The sequence below is a fragment of the Schistocerca cancellata genome, chromosome 5 (genome assembly GCF_023864275.1).
Source record: "Schistocerca cancellata isolate TAMUIC-IGC-003103 chromosome 5, iqSchCanc2.1, whole genome shotgun sequence".
Classification (NCBI taxonomy): domain Eukaryota; kingdom Metazoa; phylum Arthropoda; class Insecta; order Orthoptera; family Acrididae; genus Schistocerca; species Schistocerca cancellata.
The window spans coordinates 329,262,591-329,288,828 of NC_064630.1; the positions used below are offsets into that span (position 1 = coordinate 329,262,591).

The 26,238-nt window shown below is 38.1% G+C and overlaps 1 protein-coding gene across 1 annotated transcript in view; it reads left to right on the top strand.

The window, feature by feature from the left end:
• Positions 1-26,238, top strand: part of LOC126187746 (activator of 90 kDa heat shock protein ATPase homolog 1-like) — a 110,358-nt gene that overhangs the window by 49,025 nt on the left and 35,095 nt on the right. The window contains exons 5-8 of the mRNA XM_049928998.1: positions 10,661-10,781; positions 12,892-12,998; positions 13,087-13,212; positions 13,290-13,391. Of these exons, the coding sequence (XP_049784955.1) occupies positions 10,661-10,781; positions 12,892-12,998; positions 13,087-13,212; positions 13,290-13,391 (456 nt within the window). The remainder of the gene's footprint in view (positions 1-10,660; positions 10,782-12,891; positions 12,999-13,086; positions 13,213-13,289; positions 13,392-26,238) is intronic.

A 26,238-nucleotide genomic window follows, 5' to 3' on the forward strand; every position in this document is an offset into this window, starting at 1 on the left:
TGTGTTTAACACATGTTGCTTGTTTAACACCTGTTGCTTGGTAACAGTGTTGCCTGTCAGCAGTACATGGAGGTAAAAAAAAAAAGGGGGGGGTGCTTTCATTATGTCACAAACTTGAAACCATCATCCATCGGCTTATGTAGCCCTGAACACTAGGTTCAGTGCATTTATACCTACATGGTTCACTGCAGTGATACTTCCACATGACATCACTCTGATATGTTCGTGCTCAGTTTTGACCATTGGGGATATTTATCAAATTCTGTGATCATATCCCAAACAATATCTTGTGCTTTGATTGTGCAAAGACGCAGTTGTTTCAACACAAAGTCATTTACAGGTGTACAAAAAAATATTGATGTTAATATAAAATAACTCTTTGACACATCTTTATGATTTATCATGCAAATGATAAATGGAACATGAAAATAACTAACTGCCTAACTGTTTCATATCTCGAAGAAAACCTCAAAATGAAATTCAAAATTAAAATCAAACAGACGATCAAATTAGACGTGTATTCCAATTGTAATATGTGTTGTTATTCTTGAAAAACTGAGTTACTGGCAAGAAATATTCCCTGAAAAAAATAGTCCATTGTGAGAATCGTGGGCCAACATGTTACACAAGTTAGATTATCATTACTAAAAAATGATTTACATATATGTTAAAGGTAACTATCCACTTTAGTGGGTGCAAGCATTTGAGACCATTCCCTTAATCATGTTCATAGCATTACAAAATGCTGGAATATGTTTAAAAAATTGTTTAATTTTTTATGCTGTAAATTGCTATTATTGGCAAGACTGAATGACGCATCGTAAGTATGATTTCAGAGAGAGAAGCTGTGTAAACTATGGTGAGGCTAATACACTGACAGTCTAACAAACCAACCATGGATTCTGTATGGATGTATACTTCCATGCAGTTCTATTTCTTTGACATTTCAATAATCATTGACATGCACAAGATATGATAGCATGCCTTGATTCTTTCCTCAATGCACATGTTTATGGGGCAACAAAGAACATGTGGGTAAGATTTTTGTAAACATGAACATCAAAAAAGATAAAAGCTGAATATGTAACGAACAAGAAACAGTGTCAATAAACAGTCATGCATTGGTATCGGAGTTCCAGCTTCATTTGCTATTGAAACAAATACAGTAGAAGTGGAACTAAGTGGATTACAAAAGCATTCTTTTCACATCACATCCTTCTCTTCTTGGTTACTCTAAAATTATCAACAAAAACAAGTTACATTAATGAGGCCAAATGTGTCAAATAAGTAGAGCAACTATGCATTCGGGAACAGAAAAACGTTCCAAATTGCCTTCCTGACACTATGCTAGTCATGTAAGCACTGTAATTTTTAGTATTTAAAACAGATGCTGCATGAACACAACAGAAACAATGAAAAAGAAGCAATTGTAAGCCGTAGTGTGCTAATGATTTGGGCTATTTAAGATGGCGGCAGGCCCCGCCCACTCTGGCTACAAAACAATCTACATCATAAGTCTATAGTGCCATCTCCTTTCTTGTTTACCTCCATGAAGCAGTATCATCAAAGTCTGAGTTAAGTAAAATATTTTATAGGTCACCACAAAACAATTCAGCTGTGTTGTTTTTTCTCCTCAAGTGCCCTCCCTTCTCCTTAAAAGGAATATCTCATAAGAGGCAGTAATTTTTGTACAACATTAGATGAATCTTCATGCATAACAAAATTGCTGCTCAAGACCTGTAAGTTCTTTCCTGCAACTGCAGCGGTGTATTCCTTATGTTTTTTTGTTGGTATGAATCAGTGACCATCAACAAGTGTTGGCTGCTTTTATCGCAAAGAACGATATTGGTAACTCAGTTGATAACAGACTGATTTAGTAAGAATTAATCACAGAAAGCTTTACATGTAACATTTTATGGATGTATGCTTTGTTTTGCCATGGACCATGCAGGTTTTTATGGTCTCTATCTTACCAATATTTGCCACAAGACATGATGTGCTGTGACATCCCCAAGGTTGGCTTACGTTGGCTACATAGGCACATTTCGACTCTGCTTTTATTCTGAGCTCTGGAAATCCTTCCTTCAGTTTTTGTTTTTAACCTCAGTCATAACTTTAATTTCGGAAAACCACCCTGTGTGTTGGCTGACTTGCTGTTTATAACTGTTGAAATGATATTGTCTTGTGCATTAATTCACTGTGTTATCACCATCCATACTGTGTCTGTTAATAAATTAGATAGCGGCTGTGTACTTAAACACAGTTATGTCCAGCTTCTTTCATTATATTGTTTCAAACTGAACTTTCTTCAATACCACACTTCTGTTACATCTACTGTACAGATATTCAAATAATTATGATCATTTGATGTGTAATATTGATCATTAGAATGTGTAATATTCATACATTTTTGCTTTGCCTCTTGCTTCCCTCCTCTTTCATTGGCAGGAGTCTGAAGACTGGGGTGATAATATATGAGTATCATTTAACTTTAGCACTCAAATTCTAATTTATCCTTTGGTGCGGCAGTAGATAATCAAGATGTAAATTCTCTCTTTGTTTTCTGCCATTCACACACCAAATACACTTGAGTGCTCGGTAGAGTTTCCTCTTTTGCATGACATCCAACCCAGGTTTCATAGCAAACAAAGAAAAGTGCATTATGCTGCTATTTTTGTATGAATGCCTGATCAGTCCCTTTCCAAAGACATCCTTAATCACAAGAAAATGATATGTCTTTCCATAATACCACATTTGGTTCAAATATTTGTTCATTGAAAAGGAGATATCATCCAAACAACATTGAGAGCAAAAATTACTTCTGTGATAATGTCCTCTACTGCTTCTGTGCTAATGTCCTCTACCTGTCATTGAAGAGATTGTCGAAGTTTTCTGTATGAAACACAATGGCTGTTGAGAAGAAAGAAAAATTGTGGTAAAGTTATTTTATCAGAATGGCAGCAATAGCAGTGCTGAATTGTGGGAATATAGCTAACAGAAACAGCTGTGAAGAGCCTCCATCTCAATAAATAGGCCAAAGAATATGACCAAGAAATTTGAAGAAACAAGTGATCTAGATGGTGCAGCAGGAAGAGGGAGGCAGCCCATTCCCATAGCAGTTGATCACGAAGTTGCTGTAGCTGTAGCCGACCGCGCAGCACATGCCTCAAATTCTGCAGTCAGTGCTCAGGCTGTGTCATGGGAATTGTCTCTCCCCTTATCAACAATCAATAAGATTTTGTGGTATATTTTACACTGGTGTCCCAAACAAATTCAGAATGTGCACCAAATGAAGAGCCAAGGTAAGGTACAGCACCGTGATTTTTCTCTGTGTTTTCTGTTATGCGTGGAGATGGGTAACTCGTGGCTGAGAATATTCTTTGGCTGTATGAGGCACATTTTACTCTGCATGGTGCCTGAATGGATGAAGTCACACATGGGGTTCTACTCTGCCACATGTTCTGCAGGAACATGCATTACACTAAGGTTATGTAACTATGACAAGCTCCTTCATTCTTGGTCCATTTTTCTTCGAGGAGATGACACCTCATGGGTGTGTTAGGTGTACTGTGATGTCAGAATGTTAAAAGGACCTCCTTGTGCAGCACATTTTCAGCTTTGCAAGATTGCAACTTTATCCATACCACTAGTTACACACAAGATAGGGTGACACCACATGTTGCTTTTCAGGTGAAAGATTTGCTTCGAGAAACCTTCGGTAATGATCACATCATCTCTAGGCAATTTCAAAACGTGTATCTTCTAGATTACCCGAGTTAAATCCATTTGGCTTCTGGTTGTGGAGATATCTGAAAGATCGTATCTCAGGGGTGTATCCAAATTCTTCCTGATCTGAAGGACAGGAAAGACAACATATCACTCTGATTATACTGGATGTGCTGCGGGCAACTGTCAACCATTGCCATGTTACAGATGCAGCACATTGCTGAGTTGGCAGGCCATATTGACCACATGTTGTTACTTATGACCATATCCTAATAAACATGCCAGAGCCACCATTATCGTGTGTTTGACCTCCCCTTTTTGTGCATCCACACCAAATTCTGACTGCTTACAGTGCCATATTTTCACATGGTGGCAGAAAGTGGAACTACTATTTTTTTCAGTATACTCCACAAGCTCACCAATTAATGAACATACCTACAATGTTTCAGTGCACTGAGATGTATACAATCCCACTGCACTAAGAACATATCAGTTTAATTTAACCACTTAGTACAATTCCCAATGCATCACTCCTGTAGGGATCATGAAGACAAGATTAGATTAACTGCAGCATACACAGACATTTAAAGCCAGTCTTCCAATTCACCACATGTGAATGGAATAACAAGAAGCTCCAGTATCTGGTACCATGGGCAGTACCCTCTGCCAAGCACTTCACAGTGGTTTCCAGAGTATAGATGTAGATGAAGAAACGTTATTATATTGAAATTCTGACTTGCAGTTTCAATTCAGATGTTTTCTGTAAATCACTGTGTGATCAGCGATCTCAGAAACATTTTGTTAACATAAAAGCTGACTGATGCTCAGCTATTTGTTAAGGAATATGATGGAGAATGTGAACAAATCTTATCTTGCAACAATCTCTGTGAAAGCTTAATGTGGCTGGTTCCCTTTATTCACTATTTATTGGAAACTAGTGGGTCAGTTGCCAATAAACTAATGAAAGTAATCATAATTAAATATTTGGTACCCTTATGAAGCTGTTTTTAAGTGATATGTAGTGAAATTTTACCAGTCACCATCCGCAACCCCTAATGCAACCATTAATCATGTACATGATATTGGTTTCATCAGGTATGAATACATAACAAGTAACCACATTTAGATACCACACATGAGTGACAAGTATACATAACACAATAAACAATATTAAGAACTGCTTAGAGAGATCAAGGGAACAAGAATATATAAAACAATATGCTACTGATAGTAATATACATCTTCCCATTTAACCAAAATAAGTTGTCAGTACATTAACTTTGCACATTGACATTAATTGTTACCTCTGTTATGTTTTATTTAAATAATCATTAACTTGTACGCTTCTCTTCTAATACCTTTATATTGCACTTGAAATGTATAATCAACTACATTACCCCGTTCAATAGTCTGACAGTTACCTGGGGCATAGATTCTATATGTCAAGTTAAAATTACATACTGCACAATGAGCCAAACAGAGATCCCTACATGCTTTCAATTGCACTGAGAAATCCAGAATGGAATAATGACAATATTATGAAAAGATAGATTACCATTGACCATATAGCGGAGATGTTGAGTTGCAGACTGGCACAACAAAAAGACTGCAGAAAAAGTCAGCTTTAGGCCAAAAGGTCTTCTTGTTAATTAGCAACATACACACACACATTCACGCAAATGCAACTCACACACACATGACCACTGTCTTTGGCTGTTGAGGCCATTCACACAGACAGCTTGTTGGTTGTTGTGCCCACACAGAACAGAGCACAGTGATTGTGACTTAGCTTTAGATCACGTGACTGAATTCAAAGGTAGCCCTGCCTTTGATGGATAGGTGACACTTGTGACCAGACTGGAGTAGGTGGTGGTGGGAAGATGTATGGGACAGGAATTGCATCTAGATCTGTTACAGGAATATGAATCATGAGGCAAGGAGTTTGGAGCAGGTATTGTGTTGGGATGGACAAGGATACTGTGTAGGTCATGGTGAGTGTGAGTGACTGGTGGGAAGAAGAGTAGGTAGGACATTCCTCGTTTCAGGCCACGATCAGAGTTGTTTGAAACCTTGATTCAGTTGTTCTATACCTGGGTAGTATTGAATCACAAGGGGATTGCTCCTTGAAGTGGAGGTATTGTTCTGTCCATATCAAACCTAGCATCCACCAGCAATACTTCCACTTCGACAGTTGCCACCCATTCCATGCAAAGAAGTCCCTACTATACAGCGTAGCCACCTGTAGCCATCAGATCTGTATTGACAGGAAGTCCCTCTCAAGACCTTCAAAGACTGTATTTACCATCCCATCCCTTGTGCATTATCTTTCCAATCACACACCACCTCCCAAAGTCTAACCATCCAGCCACAGAAGAGCATTCCCCTCATGACTCAGTACCACCCAGAACTGGAACAACTTGATCACATTCTCCGCTATTGTTTCAAGTAACTCTTGCTGTGCCCTGAAATGAGAAATGTCCTGCCTACTCTCCTTCCTATCTCTCCCACAGTGGTATTCCTCTGCCTACCGAACCTACATGATATCCTCATCCATCCCTGCACAGCCTCTGTTCCTAACACCTGTAATAGACAGATGCAAGACATGTCCTATACATCCTACCAAACCACCTGCTCCAGTCCAGTCACAAGCATCATGTTTCCAATCAAAGGCAGGGATATCTGTGAAACCAGTCATGTGACCTACAAGCTAAGCTATGACCAGTGTGCTGCATTCTATGTGGACACAACAACCAACAAGCTATCTGTCTGCATGAATGGCCAGCGACAAACTGTGGCCAAAAAACAGCTGGACCATCCACTTGCTAAGCACACTGCATATCACAATGTTCTTCATTTCAGGGACTGCTTCACAGCCTGTGCATCTGGGTTCTTTTCACCAACACCAGATTTTCTGAAATTTGCATGTGGGAACTCTCCCTGCAATGTATCCTACCTTCCTGCAACTCTCCTGGCCTCAACCTTTGTTAGTCATTGTCCTTCACCCACTTATCCCCTTCCCTGTTCCCACTCCAGCACCACACAGCCTCCTATTTCACCAGTGCACCCACAGTCTTATTTCTCTCCTTTTCTAACCCCCCCCCCCTCCCCCCTCTCGTCTAACCTCCCGACTGCACCTAGCTGCCCTATCCTCTCTCTGCATTGTCCATGTATGCTTTCACAAGCAGCACTTTACCAACCCCCATCCTACCCTGCTATCCCTCCTCCTCTCCAGCCCAGCTTCATCCACACCACCCAGATTGCTTCTCCCATCATGCATCATGCATAGCTGCTCAGTCTGGCCTCAGTAGCCACAGACAGTGATCTTGTGTGTGAGAGTTGCATTTTCATGAATGTGTGTGTGTGTGAGAGAGAGAGAGAGAGAGAGAGAGTGTGTTGTCTGATACAGAAGAACGCCTTTTGCCTGAAAGCAGTGTTCCTGTCGTGCCTGTTTGTGACTCAACATTTCCACTGTACTCCGCTGCATGGCAATTAACAGTCTATGCTTTTCATAATATTGTCAGTTGCATTGGAGAATTTGAGTTGAAAAGGACAATTTGGAACTCCTAAAACAATTCAGCCGCATGTGTGCTTAGAATCATTGCAGATCTTAGGAAGAGACATATGGAATAATGTTCGGGGGCAACGTCTAGTGCGTTTAAATTAAGTTGCGACTTCTAACAGTTCAGTATGGAGCAAGTGGAGGGAAACGTAGTTGCCAGCATGTGACACATACGTCAGCCGGTGACCACAGTAGGAGGCCAAGCCTACTCAGCATGGAACCCATTGCCTCTACAGTGTGAACAGCAAGCTGTGCAAGCTGGTCGATCTGTGATCTTTCTCAACCGATTTTAAGGAAACTATTTGGTACTAATCCTCATTCTCACATATCTTATAGTTTAATTCGTCAGCTTCTTGCTGAACCACCTGTCATTTTGTTAATGGTCATAGTTATTGTGATATTTTGATAGTAGATAAACTACTGCAAGAAATTCTGTTTGCGGTGACAAATAAATATCACTATGAATTTGTGTTTTGTGCATATTAGGTTTCATGTTGCTGCATACTAAATGTAGATAATATATTGAATTATTCTTTAAACTTGGAAGGATAACACTGTCTGTTTCCAATCTCGAGAAAATGGAATGCATTTAAATCTTTGTTATGAATGCATGTGTCAGTGGGGGGATCATAAATTCCTCATATTCCACAAATGGTCAGAGACATAAAAACTAGATTTCAGCAAATGATAACGCGCAAAGACGAGAGTGTTTTGCCATATGTTTAATAGGTGGAACTTCCATATCTACCACGGTATTTAAGCAGCTACAGATTTTTTCAATGAAATGGCGTAATTACTGAGGGCCATCGACTGCTGATGAAATGAGAACTGCTGTGGGATTTGTAACAGTATAAGTGAAGAAGTTAAAAGTTTATTTTTACACTGAGAATGGGCTGTTTCATAAATTATTGACCTGACTTGCACTCAATTGTTAATTTAATAGTATACTGTTTCAGGATTCTGTCACAATTTCAATTGCATTAGAATGTTAGTGAGAAGAATATTTCTAATCTCTGCTATTTCTGTAATGTTTCTAATCTCTGATATTTCTGGACAAAAGAAGCACATTTGAACATGGCAACTAGAGAAGTTACGTATTCTTCAAAACTTGTCACAGTCCTTCATGAATAGATGTCTCCTCAACTACCTTATTGGTGTGATTCAAAACTCAAGACCAATCTTGTCATGTAACATTTGCGGTGGCTTCTTTTGTCAACGTTTGAATCTCAATGAGTGTAAATTTCTTGGTTTTTTTTTGCCACATTACTTTTCACCTCTGCCTATGTACTCTGTCACTTTTAAATGAGGAACCCTGATTAAACAATTCCCTTTACCATTAGCCAGTTTGTATACACGTTAGCGTGAAGTTTGCACTTGTACAGCCCTACAAGTACCATTAAATTTGCCTTACACGTGCTACATTCAAGTTTATCACATGGAACATGAGCAAAATATCCATTTTCCTCCATTGCAGTCTTGGAGCTTTGTGCATCACAACAGAGTGGTATGGCGTGTTTTCCATTACTGTTGTCGAATTCTGAGGAATGTTTTGCATCAGAATGTTACTTTCCCAGCTGGTGAACATGTTCTTGGATGACACTTTTAATGCAAATCTCATATTCAGACGTACTGTACTGTTGTTATTAATGCAACGTCTGCACAATATACTTGTTCACAATACCTGACAACTACAGACTACCTCATTGCCAGAAAACACGACTTTACAATGAGAGCTGACGAACGACTATTTATTCCTGGTATGGCAACAGGGGTGCTTTACCAGCCTAACCTCTTGTGGCATGGTAGGGAAAGCCGGCTCACCATTGGTGTTACCTGGGCAACAGCGTTACATCTCCTTGTGGTCAGCCAAACATCAAAAGTCACAACTAATTTTAAACACACTATAATCTTTAATAGAGAAAGTATTCTTTGCTCAGAAATGTGCTGTAAGAATAATATGTGGTGCTCATCCACAAAGTAGTTGTGCATTCTGACTAATGTTTTACGGTATATGTATTCCTTCAGGATGTTTGTTGTAAATAATCTTCTACAGTTCAAAGTGAACAATGGTGTACATAATTACACAGAAGAAGGAAAAATGACATTCATTACTCCACATCAAGGTTGTCTTTAACACGAAAGGGGTGCACAGTGTTGCAACAAAATTTTTTGATCACTTACCCAGTGGTATAAAATGTGTGACAGAGAATAAAATAAAATTTGAAAACAAACTTGAGAAAGAGTCTTGTTGACAACTCCTATTCCATGGAAGAATTTCTGTTATTGTAATGTGTGAAAGGTGGTGAGTATGAATTACTAACTTACATATGTATATCTATGTTTTCTTTTTGTAAAAAAGTGATAGTTTAGAAATGTTCATAATCTAACGAAGTGTACAATTAATTTGTAAATATAAAATGACTCATTCCACAACATTACAATTTATTGCGAAAATGTTCCAGAACATGACACCACCTAACTTACTAATATATCACAGGTTTCTTCCTATTCTTTCATATACCACTGAGGCTCTACTATGATGCTATGCAGCTAGCACACATGGGAGAATGGATGGGTTATCCACAGAATTGTGTTGGTACATTTGGTAGTCCTCTGACTTGAAAAGGCAGAGATCCATGTTCGTGTCCCAGTCTGGCACAGTTTTACCAGCCTTATGTAATCACTCCAATTCATACTTTAGAAATACTGAGAGACTTGTTTCTAAAGAAAAATCTTGCCAGTATGGTTACTTAATGCACCCATCATTGTGCTTGTGGAACATTGTGTGCTCGAGTGAATGAACTCATGAGCCGAGAGTATCTCAGGGCTTAATTTTGGCTGGAATCGTGTTCTGCTATTTCCAAGGGAATGTTTTGAACTCAGTGAAAGAAGTCATAGTAGACACATATTAAATCACAACTTAACTATAATTTGCTACTGCACCACCTCAGTTGAATGTAACAATGTGTGACTAATGTGATGCAAAGGGCAGGGGCATGGGACGAGGTACTGTGTGTGTGTGTGTGTGTGTGTGTGTGTGTGTGTGTGTGTGTCTTAAGAGGTTTGTATACTGGCACCTAAAATTTTAAAAATAAGCACTGGAGTATCTGGTATATCCCATTTGGACATCTAGCTATATACTCACACTAGAACACTGTAACAATGTTTCTACTAGTCCGTTTGCTGAAATTTTCTTAATTTCCTTGCCAAACTTGTAGTAATCATATCCATATATTCCTAAGCATGACTAAATCAAACTTAGAAACAAGCATTACAACAAAAATATATGGAGTCTATTGAAAGTAAATTATACATATGGAAAAAGTCAAATCAGTTATAAAAATTATGTGTTACTGCACATCACCTTATTTGCAGGTTGACTTGACTGTTAGCACACCCAGTCCTGAAGCTGATAGATTGAAAGACATTATCATGAAAGATGCAAGAGAACTTATTAGACTTAAGTTAGCAAATTATATAAAAACATTAAAAGAGGGTAAGCTTCCATTATTTAGAGCAAATTTTTGTTGTTGTTGTTTTTGTTGTTGGTGGTGGTGGTTGTGGTGGTGGTGGTGGTGTGTGTGTGCCCTTGTGTGTGTGTGTGTGTGTGTGTGTGTGTGTGTGTGTGTGTGCGTGCGCACACTTGTAGTAGCATTAGTAGTAGTAATAGTAGTAGTAGTTGTTGTTGTTGTCGTTTTCGCTGTTGTATCCTTGTTGATCCTTTGATCATTTTGTACAATGATGTGGACAGATGATTTTAAATAGGTATAAAATACACACTATTAGATAATATAACATGGAAACGAACTTTTTTCTCAGTTAATTCTAAAACATGAAATCTATATGTTCTGTTTCACATCTCATCAAAGATTTATCCATGTAATTTTGCTCACCCACAGGACCGGTTCGACAACATTATTCCACAAAAGTGACTTATCATTTGATGCTCCCCTCCTCCCTTGCACACTTTGACTGACATCAGTTTTCAGTACTTATTGTGATACACGCTGTTTACAAATCTTGTACTTGGGTGTCCTTCTCAGCTTAGCACTCGAGGTGGCCATTACTAATTATGATGCATCTTCTATAGGAAACTTACAAGTGTGGCATCTCTGGCACCCTCCCCAACTTGGTACCCCAAGCGGCAGCTTGAGTCAATTGAATCTCAAACTGGCCCGACTCACAAAATTGCTGGTCTTCGTCCAGGTTAGAACAGCTTTTTGGTACTGAATTGCCTAAACAATCAAAACAGATTAACAGGAACAGAAAGATTCTGGTATTAGCAACTTTTTCAACTCTTTCTCAAACATTCTGTATGTTCTCTTTACTTCTGCAGGCAATGCATTGTAGATCATTTTAGGTTTATGTAGCATTCTTTATTTGATATAGGGCTTTGCTATGTACATTTTGATGAAAATTATTACTACTTCTAGTTTCATAATTGTGAACTTGGCTGTTTAATACTGAAAATTCCCTGATTCCTGTGAGGTAACACAAAAGGGCACAACCCCCCACCCTACCCATTCCCATACACACACATGCTACTGTCATTCCAAAACATTTTAAGATATAAGTATATTTGCTCAGCATTTTGTTCAGTTGGGCATCATTTTTTTCCGTATGTTAACCAAATGCTTAGATACTTTGTGTGAGATGTTTGTTCAGTGCTACAATCCAATGATTATAGTATTACATGGCTTACTGTTTTAAATCTTGTATCTCTGAACCTTATCCACATTATTTTTTCTTGATTACCACTATGCAGCTGTGTCTCAACCATCATTCTGCTTCATCTGTTATCACAGTGACCTTCTGGTGTAAATCACATGCTTTGTGTTCTTGAATAGAAGTGCTAGTGCCATCTGTGAACAACACTAGCTTCTGTGGTGACAAGTTGTGTGTAAATCATTCATAAAAATTATGAATATTGTAATGTGTAACTAACTTTCATGTATTCTGAAAAGTAATTTTAATTTTCATGATATATTTCTACCACCTGTTACACGCCAGAAAGATACATCTTAAACCCAGTTGTAGGTCACTCCGCAGACACTATATTAATATAGTTTCCTGAGAAGCATGTCATGATCTACCAGATCAGAAGCTATAGATAGGTGTAGAAATAGTTTGCAAGTTTAATTAATCTTAATTTACAGCGTTCAGCAATTGCTTCTAGAAATCAGAGACAATTGTTCCTATATATTTGTATTTTCCTTATACCAATTTGAGGATTAACTAGTTTTTTTTTTTTTTTTAATTTTTATTCAAAAATTTAGAGATAATCTTTGATGCACGACTCTTTCAGTTATTTTAGAAGATCTTGATAATCTGCTTTATACATTTTTGCATCTTGTATATCATTCTTTTTTGTGATGTAGCTTTTTAATAATTGTTTTAGATTTTTTTGTTAATGTCATTATTCTGAATGATACATTGAATATATCAGTTAGCTGAGAGCCTATTTTGCTTGAACTTTGTTTAATGCCTCTATCCAAGATACCACCAGGACTATATGAAGTTTTATTTCTTGCTTTTGTAGTTGTGTTTCTTACTTATGTTACAGTCACTGGATACAGAGTAACTTGCATTTTGTGATTATTTTCCAGATTTCAGCAAAGGCATGATTTTGGCAAGGAAGAGTGAAGGAATGAGTGAAACTAAGACAACAAAGACTGGTGTCACTGAAAGGTTATCTCAAGTACTTTTTGAGAAAGTAAGAAGTGAAATTTCACATCCATGCTTTTCATGAGTTCATATAGAATGATTATCTTTTTGCATTAAATTCTATCTTATTTTCTTAGGTTCCAGTATCAAAAAGTGAACAAGAAGTCAAGCAATTAAAAACTGTCAAAACTGGAACCCTAACTATGACAATTAAACTACAGTGCACTAAGGAAGAATTTTATGGTGCTCTTACAAATAAAGAGGTAATCAGTGCCATAATAATATTAAAATGTTTATATTACAAGGAAGGTAGATTCTGTCACAGCTGATATGTTTTCAGATGGTGGAAGCTTTCACTAAAAGTGGTGTTAAAATGGATGTAGAACCTGGTGGGACGTTCGAGTTACTCAGAGGAAATATAAGTGGACAATTCTTGGAGCTGGTAAGAAACTTTGACAATGTTATTACTTTATTTGTCCTAGTTGGGTAATATGATTCTTGTTTTCCTTGCATTCATTTGTATAGTGCTGTGAAAGATCTATCAGTTCCAATAAGAGCTGTCATTCAGTTCTGATGAAGTACCATATGTTTCATTAGATTAAATCCAAGGATGCTAATTACCAATAAAATTGGGCTATCAATTAGTTGTAAATAAACTGATAATAGTTCATGATTTTATATGCACCATTCACTGATGTGGTAGGGTGTATTACACTTAAGGCACACTGATGTGTGGTATGTGGCAGTGGCCTTTCTGTGACATGGAAAGCTGGGCTACAACAGTTTTGTGTGAGAAGCAGATGTTGTCTGATGTTTATGCAAAGAACTGATAGAGCTGTCATCAGCAGGAAGCTTAGAAATCATGATCACTACAGAGCAAACTGAACTGATGAAGTTCACGTAAATCTAAAATGCTCTTATAAAGAAGAACATGTGTGTACGTACTTGCTATTAGGTAGCTGGTCATAATGTTCTGGCTGATCAGATTGGGATGGCGATTTCAAGTAATGAGCGTCCCCGACAATTTTGTAACAGTACATCCTCATGTTTTGTGACCAAGGTTTGCCTCTGTAATTCATTGGAGGCCCATTTAAGACAAGGTACCGGCAGAAGTAAAAGCTGTGAGGATGGGGTGTGAGTCGTGCTTGGGTAGCTCAGTTGGTAGAGCACTTGCCCGTGAAAGGTAAAGGTCCCGAGTTCGAGTCTCGGTCTGGCACACAGTTTTAATCTGCCAGGAAGTTTCATATCAGCGCACACTCCGCTGCAGAGTGAAAATCTCATTCTGAATATGTTGTGTCTTTTGAAAATTGAGGGTGAGACTATTTGCAGAAAACTGGATACTTTTAAGAACATTGTTTGCCATTTCTTCTGCTTCTGTATGTATCTTGGATTGATTACAATACTATTTCCATCTGTGAAAAGAACTAATTCTTTTTGTTGTACACTACTGACCATTAAAATTGCTACACCATGAAGATGACGTGCTAGAGACGCGAAATTTAAACGAAAGGAAGAAGATGCTGTAATATGCAAATGATTAGCTTTTCAGAGCATTCACACAAGGTTGGCGCCAGTGGTGACACCTACAACATGCTGACATGAGGGAAGTTTCCAACCGATTTTTCATACACAACAGCAGTTGGTTCATGGTGTGGGTTCCTGTAGTCATGTCCCAGTTCATGAACCACGGGCAACGTATGAGTGGCCAAGTAAGTGGTCCCGACAGTCGGGATACCAGTTACTTTGGAATAAGGCTGGGCATCTCGGGCATATTCTGAGTCGTGGTCACCTTTGTGCTCATACGGCAAAGACTACCAAATCCACCGGTTAGTCCCTCAGCCGTTAGGGGTAAAACCCAATGGGACTCGGGGCAAGTAAGGCTAGCAACCTGCTTCCCTGGTACTTTAAATATGGTGCTGGCAACAATCAGAGCAAAATGCCTCGGACCTTTGGAGGTGACGGAGTCCCACCTCTAACTGACAGACCAGGGACTCCTAAGATACGACTTGGCAAACAAATGGTAATGAGATGGGGAGCTATTAATATCAATGGGGGCTACTCTGGGAAGAAGGTAGAGCTAGCAGAGGCTGCAAGTAAGATGGGGCTGGACGTTTTAGCTGTTAGTGACATTCGGGTAAGGGGTGAGAAAGAAGAGGAAGTGGGAGAATACAAGGTCTACCTGTCAGGAGTCAAAGCAGGAATAGCACAATGGGGTGTAGGGCTTTACATCAGGAAATAAATGGAACCCAGCGTAGTTGCAATAAGGTATGTAAACGAACGACTGATGTGGATAGATTTGACAGTGTCTAGCAAGAAAATTAGGATTGTGTCAGTATATTCACATTGTGAAGGGACAGATCAAGATAAGATGGATAGTTTTTATGAGGCACTCAGTGATGTAGTTGTTAGGGTAAAGGACAAGGACAGTGTTCTGCTCATGGGTGATTTTAACGCCAGGATTGGAAATCGAACAGAAGGGTATGAAAAGGTTATGGGTAAATTTGGAGAGGATATGGAGGCCAACAGGAACGGGAAACAACTCTTGGATTTCAGTGCCAGTATGGGCTTAGTAATCACAAACTCCTTTTTTAAACATAAGAACATTCACCGGTATACTTGGGAAGGCAGGGGAACCAGATCTGTCATTGACTATATAATAACAGATCAGGAATTCAGGAAGGCTGTGAGGGACACACGTGTATTCAGGGGATTCGTTGATGACACTGATCATTATTTAATCTGCAGTGAAATTGGGATTGTGAGGCCGAAAGTGCAGGAGGTTAGGTCCATATGTAGGAGGATAAGAGTGGAGAAACTTCAGGATAAGGAAATCAGGCACAAGTACATAACAGCGATCTCAGAAAGGTACCAGTTAGTTGAATGTACTCAATTACAGTCATTGGAAAAGGAATGGACAAGGTACAGGGACACAGTACTAGAAGTGGCTAAAGAATGTCTTGGAACAGTAGTGTGTAAAAGTAGGATGAAGCAAACAGCTTGGTGGAATGATACAGTCAAGGCAGCCTGTAAAAGGAAAAAGAAGGCGTATCAAAAATGGCTACATACCAGAACCCAGGTAGACAGAGAAAGTTATGTTGAAAAAAGAAACAAAGCCAAACAGATAATTGCAGCATCCAAGAAGAAATCGTGGGAAGACTTTGGAAACAGGTTGGAGACTATGGGTCAAGCTGCTGGAAAACCATTCTGGAGTGTAATTAGCAGTCTTCGAAAGGGAGGTAAGAAGGAAATGACAAGTATTTTGGACAGGTCAGGAAAACTGCTGGTGAATCCTGTGGATGCCTTGAGCAGATGGAGGGAATATTTTGAAGAGTTGCTCAATGTAGGTGAAAATGCGATCAGTAATGTTTCAGATTTCGAGGTAGAATGGGATAGGAATGATGATGGAAATAGGATCACATTTGAGGAAGTGGAAAAAATGGTCAATAGATTGCAGTGCAATAAAGCGGCTGGGGTGGATGAAATTAAGTCAGAACTCATCAAATACAGTGGAATGTCAGGTCTTAAATGGCTACTCAGGATAATTGAAATGCCTGGGAGTCGGGACAGGTTCCATCAGACTGGACAAAAGCAGTAATCACACCAATCTTTAAACATGGAAACAGAAAAGATTGTAACAACTACAGAGGTATCTCTTCAATCAGAGTTGTGGGTAAAATCTTCTCAGGTATTGTTGAAAGGAAAGTGCGAGTATTAGTTGAGGACCAGTTGTATGAAAATCAGTGTGGGTTTAGGCCTCTTAGAGGTTGTCAGGACCAGATCTTTAGCTTACGGCAAATAATGGAGAAGGGTTATGAGTGGAACAGGGAATTGTATCTATGCTTTATAGATCTAGAAAAGGCATATGACCGGGTTCCTAGGAGGAAGTTATTGTCTGTTCTACAAGATTATAGAATAGGAGGCAAACTTTTGCTAGCAATTAAAGGTCTTTACATGGATAGTCAGGCAGCAGTTAGAGTTGACGGTAAATTGAGTTCATGGTTCAGAGTAGTTTCAGGGTAAGACAAGGCTGCAACCTGTCTCCACTGTTGTTCATATTATTTATGGATCATATGTTGAAAACAATAGACTGGCTGGGTGAGATTAAGATATGTGAACACAAAATAAGCAATCTTGCATATGCGGATGACTTAGTTGTGATGGCAGATTCAATTGAAAGTTTGCAAAGTAATATTTCAGAGCTAGATCAGAAATGTAAGGACTATGGTATGAAGATTAGCATCTCCAAAACGAAAGTAATGTCAGTGGGAAAGAAATATAAACGGATTGAGTGCCAAATAGGAGGAACAAAGTTAGAACAGGTAGACGGTTTCAAGTACTTAGGATGCATATTCTCACAGGATGGCAACATAGTGAAAGAACTGGAAGCGAGGTGTAGCAAAGCTAATGCAGTGAGCGCTCAGCTACGATCTACTCTCTTCTGCAAGAAGGAAGTCAGTACCAAGACTAAGTTATCTGTGCACCGTTCAATCTTTCGACCAACTTTGTTGTATGGGAGCGAAAGCTGGGTGGATTCAGGTTACCTTATCAACAAGGTTGAGGTTATGGATATGAAAGTAGCTAGGATGATTGCAGGTACTAGTAGATGGGAACAATGGCAGGAGGGTGTCCATAATGAGGAAATCAAAGAAAAACTGGGAATGAACTCTATAGATGTAGCAGTCAGGGCGAACAGGCTTAGATGGTGGGGTCATGTTACACGCATGGGAGAAGCAAGGTTACCCAAGAGACTCATGGATTCAGCAGTAGAGGGTAGGAGGAGTCAGGGCAGACCGAGGAGATGGTACCTGGATTCGGTTAAGAATGATTTTGAAGTAATAGGTTTAACATCAGAAGAGGCACCAATGTTAGCACTGAATAGGGGATCATGGAGGAACTGTATAAGGAGGGCTATGCTCCAGACTGAACGCTGAAAGGCATAATCAGTCTTAAATGATGATGATGATGATGATGATGAAACAGCAGTTGACCGGCGTTGCCTGGCGAAACGTTGTTGTGATGCCTCATGTAAGGAGGAGAAATGCGTACCATCACGTTTCCGACTTTGATAAAGGTCAGATTGTAGCCTATCGCGATTGCATCTTATCTGCATGGCTGTAACGGATGGTGCAGCCATGTCCCGATCCCTGAGTCAACAGATGGGAATGTTTGCAAGACAACAACCATCTGCATGAACAGTTCAATGACGTTTGCAGCAGCATGGACTATCAGCTTGGAGACCATGACTGTGATTACCCTTGACACTGCATCACAGACGAGTGCCTGCGATGGTGTACTCAACAACGAACCAGGGTGCGCGAATGGCAAAATGTCATTTTTTTGGATGAATCCAGGTTCTGTTTACAGCATCTTGATGGTCGCATCCATGTTTGGCCACATCGCGGTGAACGCACATTGGAAGCGTGTTTCGTCATCGCCATACTGGTGTATCACCCGGCGTGATGGTATGGGGTGCCATTGGTTACACGTCTCAGTCACCTCTTGTTCGCATTGACGGCACTTTGAACAGTGGATGTTACATTTCAGATGTGTTACGACCTGTGGCTCTACCCTTCATTCGATCCCTGCGAAACCCTACATTTCAGCAGGATAATGCAAGACCGCATGTTGCAGGTCCTGTATGGGCCTTTCTGGATACAGAAGATGTTCGACTACTGCCCTGGCCAGCTAATTCTCCAGATCTCTCACCAATTGAAAATGTCTGGTCAATGGTGGCCGAGCAACTGGCTCGTCACAATAACGCCGGTCACTGCTCTTGATGAACTGTGGTATCGTGTTGAAGCTGCATGGGGAGCTGTACCTGCACACACCATCCAAGCTCTGTTTGACTCAATGCCCAGGCATATCAAGGCTGTTATTATGGCCAGAGATGGTTGTTGTGGGTACTGATTTCTCAGGATCTATGCACCCAAATTGTGTGAAAATGTAATCACATGTCAGTTCTAGTATAATATATTTGTCCAATGAATACCCGTTTGTCATCTGCGTTTCATCGTGGTGTAGCAATTTTAATGGCCAGTAGCGTATATAGACAGAAAATTGTTTACATGTATGAGGAACAATAGTGTACCTAAGATTGAGTCTTGGGGAATGCCATACATGATTTCTCCGTAGTCAGAATTATGTCCCAGGACTATATTGGTTGAATTACTAAGTACAACTTTCTATATTCTTTTTGTTAAATATGGCATTATCCATTGGTTGGCTATACCATAAATCCCATAAAATATCAGTTTGTAAAGGAGAATACTGTGATTCACACAGACCAATCCCTTAGACAGTTCACAGAAAATACTGATCGGTGCTATTTTATTATTTAATGCTTGTAAAATTCAGTGAGTGAACATATAAACAGCTTTCTCAATAAAGCAACTCTTCTGAAAATCAAACTGTGATTTGCTGAAGATATTATTGTTGCTAAGATGAGATACTATTCTAGAATTAATCACCTTCTCAAAGATTTTGTAAAATTGTGCCAGCAGGAACAGGTCAGTAGTTTTGACATCTCTCATATCACCTTTCTTAAAGAGAGGTTTAACAATGGAGTATTTCAGTCTCACTGGAAAAATGCTTTGAGTCAGTGAAGCATTACATATTTCACATAAGATTGACCTTATAATACAGGAACAAATCTTTAGTATTTTATTGGAAACACCATCAAAGCCAAATGAGCATTAATTTATGAGGGAATGTATAATTTTCTTAATTTCAGAAGGAGAAATTGGTGTTACCTTTGTATTATTTAATTTTGTGGGAGTTACTTTTCAGACATACTGCTGTGAATTCTCTTGGACTTTTTGTCCCACTATATTCAAGAAAGATTACATATAATTACTACCTGTGACTCATGGTTTATAGCCCTTCTATTCGGTTCAGTACGGATGTTAACCAGTTCAGTGGCAGGTTGTCCTGTATCTCATTTCACTACATTCCATATTGCCTTAAGTCTGTTATCAGGGTTACTTATTTTTGATGTTACATGCATGTTCCTTGATTTTTAATAACCTTTATTAGTACTTTTGAGTAGTTTTGTAGTGTGCAACAACTGCAGGTTCTCTACTTGTTATTGCCAACAGATAAATTTGCTTTCTTCTTTCACAGGATACTTTAATCCTTTAGTGATGCAAGGTTTTTTTCATGGCTGTTAAATGTCCTTTCTGATTAGCTTATGTCAAAAGCTATTTTCCAATAATGATATGAATGTATCATGAAATAGATTAAATTTTATGTTATTATTTGTTTCACTATAAATTCAATCCCATGTCATCTCCTGTAATCTGTTATTAAAAGCTTTTGTCCTGGAGTCATTAATTATTCTATCTGATTAGCACTGAGAAGTATCCATATTGTAAGGAAATGATAGAGAATTAGTCAGTTTACAGGACATGACTCATACTCATGCAAATACACTTAAAACAACGTTATTTTACAGGCTATCAGTTTTTAAATAGAAATTTGTTCGTGAAATGAAAGGAAACATTCAGGAGGAATGATTTTAGGTTACATTTAAAACTTCCTTTGCTATGTATCAGAGGATTTATGTCACTGGGAAAATTATCAAAAATGTTTTGTTGCTGCAGATCGAACTACATTCTGAACCACTGATAGCTTTAATAACTGGTAATGTTGGCATTTTTCCTCTAGTGTTGTGGGTATGAATATCACTGTTCTTCTCAAATTGTGATGTATTATTTATTATGAATTTCATTAGTGAAAATATGCAGTTAAAATGCCTAACTACTTGAAGAGGAGCCTACATGATGACCATGGGTAAACACTGCATAATTATGATACTGTCCACTTTTGTGCAATCAATATTTACTTTGCAAGTGAGTTTCTCAGAAAATTATTCTATAAGACATTGTTGAGTGGCAATACGCAAAACATGTCAGGAGATTGATTTGTATGTTTCCAATACTAGGAATTATACAAAGAGCAGAAATAGCCTGAACTTAATTGTTTGAAAAACTCAGCAGTATGCTTTTTCCAGTTCAAGTTTTCTTCAGCACGTACACCCAAAAATTTGGGGAATCCTAACTTGTTTACTGTCTCATGTTCATGTGCTATGTCAGTTATTTGTATGTCTCTGTTTCTTGTACAGAACTGAATGTGGTGTGTTTTTTTCAAAATTTAGGGAGTGTCCATTTTCAGGGAATCACTTAATAATCCTTTGGAAAAAAAAAATTGTTAACAGTCCATTCTGTGGCTCTCTTGCAATGGGCTTTATTATTGTAACACTGGTATTGTCTGTGAAAAGTACCAATTTTGCTTGTTGAATGTTAAGTGGAGGATCATTTACTCGTATAAGGAATAAGAGTGGATCCAAAATTGAACCCTGTGAGAGTCCCTTTCCGATTTCTCTAGAGTCATTAAAATTTTGTACCATTTCAGCATTGTTTGAATTTGTCAGCACAACGTTTTGCATATTGTTTGGTAATTATGATTCAAACCAGTTGTGTGTAAAGCTTGATTTTTGTTAGAGTTACATTATCTACACAATCAAATGTCCTGAAAAGATCACAAAAAATTCCAACTGGCAATATTTTGTTATTTAATCCATGTAATATTTGATAAATGTATAAATAACATTTTCAGTTGAGCAACGTTTCTGGAATCCAAAATAGGAAATTATATACTAAATAAGTTTTTTCTATTCTTCCTTTTTTCAATTAACTCTACACAAAAGTGATGTCCCTCAGTAATCTGTGATATTTAACTTCTCCATACCTGTTTATGTAGTGTTTGGAGAGGCACAGGATATATACCAGTTCAGGATTTTCCATAGCTTCTGTGCATATGAGAGCTCATCTATCTTTTTTTAACTCCGTACTGTTCTGATAAAACAAATCAATTTCATTTTTATGGAAACTGTTACATATGTTATGGTGGTATTCTGCTCTAATGTCTTTCAATACCGTTCATTTGTAAACCTAGCTCTAACCTCAAAAATGTGCCTCTCTGACTCTGGTAATCAAAGGGATTTTGCTTTTTGTGTTTGTGGCACCCTTACAATTTCTGCTAGAGGCTAAGCTAATCTGTTTATCCATCACCTATTTAGGTGCAGGCCATGATTTGTGTGTCCCATCTCTCCATTGCAGTAACAGGCTTAGCAGAGATATGAGACTTTGCTTCAGTCAAAATGAATCCACTCAGCTCTTTGTTTACATGCCTAACAGTCAAGTTAGCTTAGGGCTGGTCATGGCATTGTTAAACCTCCACAAATCCAATATGAGCATATGCTGTTGCTGCTCCTATTTCCTCTAGGTCATCTTTGATACTGTACTCTTAAGTTGGTAGCCAAGCCGTGTCCTGCTTCCCCCTACTGTAACTACGTGCTTTTAACCTAGTATTCTACACCTAGCTTTTCATGCAGCATTTGGCCTACACCCTTCCTGTGAGAGCTACCTAGCAGGATGACTGTTTTTCTTTCTACTTGACTTTTCTAGTAACCTATCATTAAAGTTGTTCCTATGTGTCTACTGCACTCTACTTTGCTCAAAAATAGGTTGAGGCTCTTCTCCTGTGTCAGGTAATGAGTGAAACTTATTGCTAACTGGACATGGAAATGTGACTTCTGATGATGTTTTCTCACCTGTTCCCAGCTTGCATTGTCTCCTTCCCCATCAGCCTTTCTAATTAAAAATTAACCATTTGTAATTCTGTCTGAAGGGCACAAATCTTTTTTCTGCATTCTGCAATTATCTTGTCTTGACTACATAATCTACAATTCCATGGGAGAGCCTCAATTGACACTTTACTGGCTTCCCTGCTACAATCACTCCAGTGAAAACCAACCCACAGTCCTGATATGTCACTCCCATACTAACTAACCTACAGCAATGTCAACATTTGTCACATATGATGCCACTTTTACAGTAAACTAAAATGCACTACTACACACTTAAACTATAATAAAATAATAACTAGTGAAAACTTATCTTTTGATGAATTGTGCAGCAAACTTCTAGACATCAGGCAGATGTTAGGATTAGTGGCTCATACTGGTACCTGCAGTCAACATGTTACTGGTATGCTTAGTAAAAAAACTGCAATGACAGTTTTCTTTCAGTATAATCAGTAACAGTCTTATTGTTTAACAATTCCAGACAACTACTAGCATCAGATTACTTTTTTACAGTAGTCAGTAACATTAAACAATTCTATAATATTAAGAAAATGCTGTATTGTTAATAGGTAGGATCAAAAATATGTTACTCATTTTTTATATGTTACAATGCACATTGAGTTTCCATTCCCCAATAAGTCATACAAGAATTGTTTTCTCTATTTGAAAGAAAGCTGTTTTAGCTATTTTAACAGACAGACTACTGCTACTAACAGCTTCTTCATTAAGATTTTCTGGATACATTTACAAAAAAGGCTGTGCATCTAAGCACCCTGAGACATGAGTGTTTTTACTGTACTGAATAAAAGAAGGAAAAATCTGACTTTGTGAAGAGAGATAATAGTTTGGTGCCCCATTCTCGGAGCAGGAAAGTTATAATTGGAAAAAAAAAAGGCTAGGAATCTTTAAACTGACCAAAAGGAAGTTACATCTCCCACCCACTCCCCCATCCACATCCCTCCCATCCCTAGATCCGTAATGCAAAGGTCTCATCCAAATGTCCCACAGAATGGAAGACATGGGTTATCATCTCTACAGTGTAGAAAATGATGAATTCCCTTAATTCCTCCCCTATGACTGACTTTCTGTAAACTATTAACAATATAAGGAAAAGATAGCTTGCTACTTACTGTAAATATGGCGTGATTAGTTGTGAGCAGGGACAACAAAAAGACACTTACACATTAGCTTTCAGTCACAGCCTTTGTCAGAAAATGAAACACACACATATTCACTCAAACAAACAAGCACACCTTACACACATGACTGGCATCTCCAGTAGCTTGGACTGGAATGTCAGTGGCTGCCAGAGATAGCAGTCATGTGTGTGTGAGGTCTGCTTGGTTGTGTGAATGAAAGTGTGTGTGTTTCCTTTTCTCACAAAGATTGTGGCAAGAATGTAATGTGTAAGTGTTTTATGTTGTTCCTGTCTGCAACTTAACATGTCGTCTTTACAGTAAGTAGCAATCTGTCTTTTCCTTATGTTTATATTTCAGCCTGAAGTTTCTGTTGTTTGTTTTTACTATAAACTATTAAAAGATGGGCCAATAGATCAACAGTATTATTTTAGGCCCCCTGTGTCATTTGTATTTGTATATTTATTGATCCTCTCAATCATTCAGTGTACAGAAGTGTACAACATGATATGGTACAGGTCAAACAAATGATATGAGAATGTATATAGACATAGCACTGTTTCCTATAGTGTACATCCCACTGAAGATATATAAGTATTAATAATATTAGCAGAGTAAAAATAAGTTCAGATAATGCTCATCATAATCAAACAGCATTAATGGACAATCGGTTATTGAACAGTTTGATTTTGAAACATAATAAAAATATATAATTTAATTTATGATAGATTCAAGGAAGTCTTGTATGCTGTAAAAGCAATGCTTTGTTAGGAGCACTCTTAAGATTTTTTAAAATTTTGTTGATTGTTGAATACTTTTTACTTCTTTCAGAAGCTGGTTGTAGAATTTGATTCCAACACATTATTGCTATACAGTTTAGTAGAATGGGAAACTAGTCTTAACAATTTTTTTGATCTTGTGTCATTATGTGACTGTCCACATTCATGTGCAATCTATTGATGTTTTGTTTAATGAAACAGAGAAGTTCAAATATATGTTGACTATGGAGAGGCAGTATGTTTAAATTTTGAAGAGTGGTTTACAAGTTTCTCCGTGCTTTTTGTACAGGATTATTCTGATTGCTTTTCTTTTTTTGCAGTATAAATAATTTACTTGATTGAGTACTAAGACCCAAAAAATAGTTCCATAGTGTAGTACTGAATGGTAAAGAGCATAATGCATGCATTTTAATGTGCTGACATTTAGCTCTTCCCTCACTGAATGGAGGATAAAACAAACTTTGCTTAGCCTGGAACTAATAATGTCAGTGTGGTTTTCCATGTGAATGCATCAGTGATGTCAATCCCTAAGAATTTTGTTTCATTGACGAATGCTACATTATGCCACTTAGTGTTACTGTTAAAACCTGGGGAATTCTGTTCTGAATGGTGTGGAAGGCTAGGCATACTGTCTTTCTTGCATGTAGGAGTAGTATATTTGATGCAATCCACGAGTCTAGTTGGGTTGTATTTTTATTAACTGCTGACTGAAGAGACGCATCTGGATTTATATAAAGTAAGAATAAGGAGAGACCTAGAACAGAGCTGTGTGGCACATCATAGTTTGTGAATTGTGTAGATGAATGTATCCCATTTAGGATTCCTGATTGACTGACTTTACTTATATGAGCATACTGCGCACGGTCTTTGCGTAGCTGCTGAGCCACCCATGGTATTTTTGCAAAAGTATGTTGTGATTTACGATGTCCAAAGCCTTTGTGAGAGCAAAAAAGTCACTTATAGCTGTCATTTTTTGTCAATAAGATGTAGAGTAGTATCAAGAAATTCATATATTGTGTCAGTAGTGGTTTTATTTTCATACTGAACAGAAGAAAGAATGTTATTTTTTCTAATAAATGATTTTAGTCTGGCAGCCATTACGTATTCAAATATTTATCGGAATACAGACAGCACTGCAACTGGATGGTAACTGCTATGATTTTATTTAGATTCCTTTTTATGTGGGGGGGGGGGGGGGCAGACTTGTTATTTTAAGTTTTCTAATGCATCTGAAAATGAAGCGTTTATTACATGAGATAATGGCTTACTAATAAGTTTGCTGCAATGGTGGAGAAGGGAGCAAGTGGTCATGTTTCTCCTGCTGATGATTTTTTTCTTTATTTTACTGTGATTTACCTTTTTCGCCTCTGCTCCCGATGTTGGTGATAAAAACATTGTGTTGGTGGAGGTATTGAGGACTGGTTGAGGGGGTCAATTAGTTTTTAGATGTTCTGTTAGTTTTTCTACTGTTTCAATAAAGTAAGAGTTAAATTCCTGAGCTACATACTCCTGGTCACTAATCAGTTTTGCATTTACTTTAACTTTAATGTTACTAACACTATTCCTATTCCTACCTGTTTTTGCTTTAATAATTTGCCACATACATTTGCTTTTATTATATGAAAACTTCAGGAAGGTGTCATTGTGTAGTTTTTTAGCAGCATTCACCATATTTCTAAATAGTCTTTTGTATGCAGTGAAGTACTTCTTAAATTGTTCACTTTTCCTGAG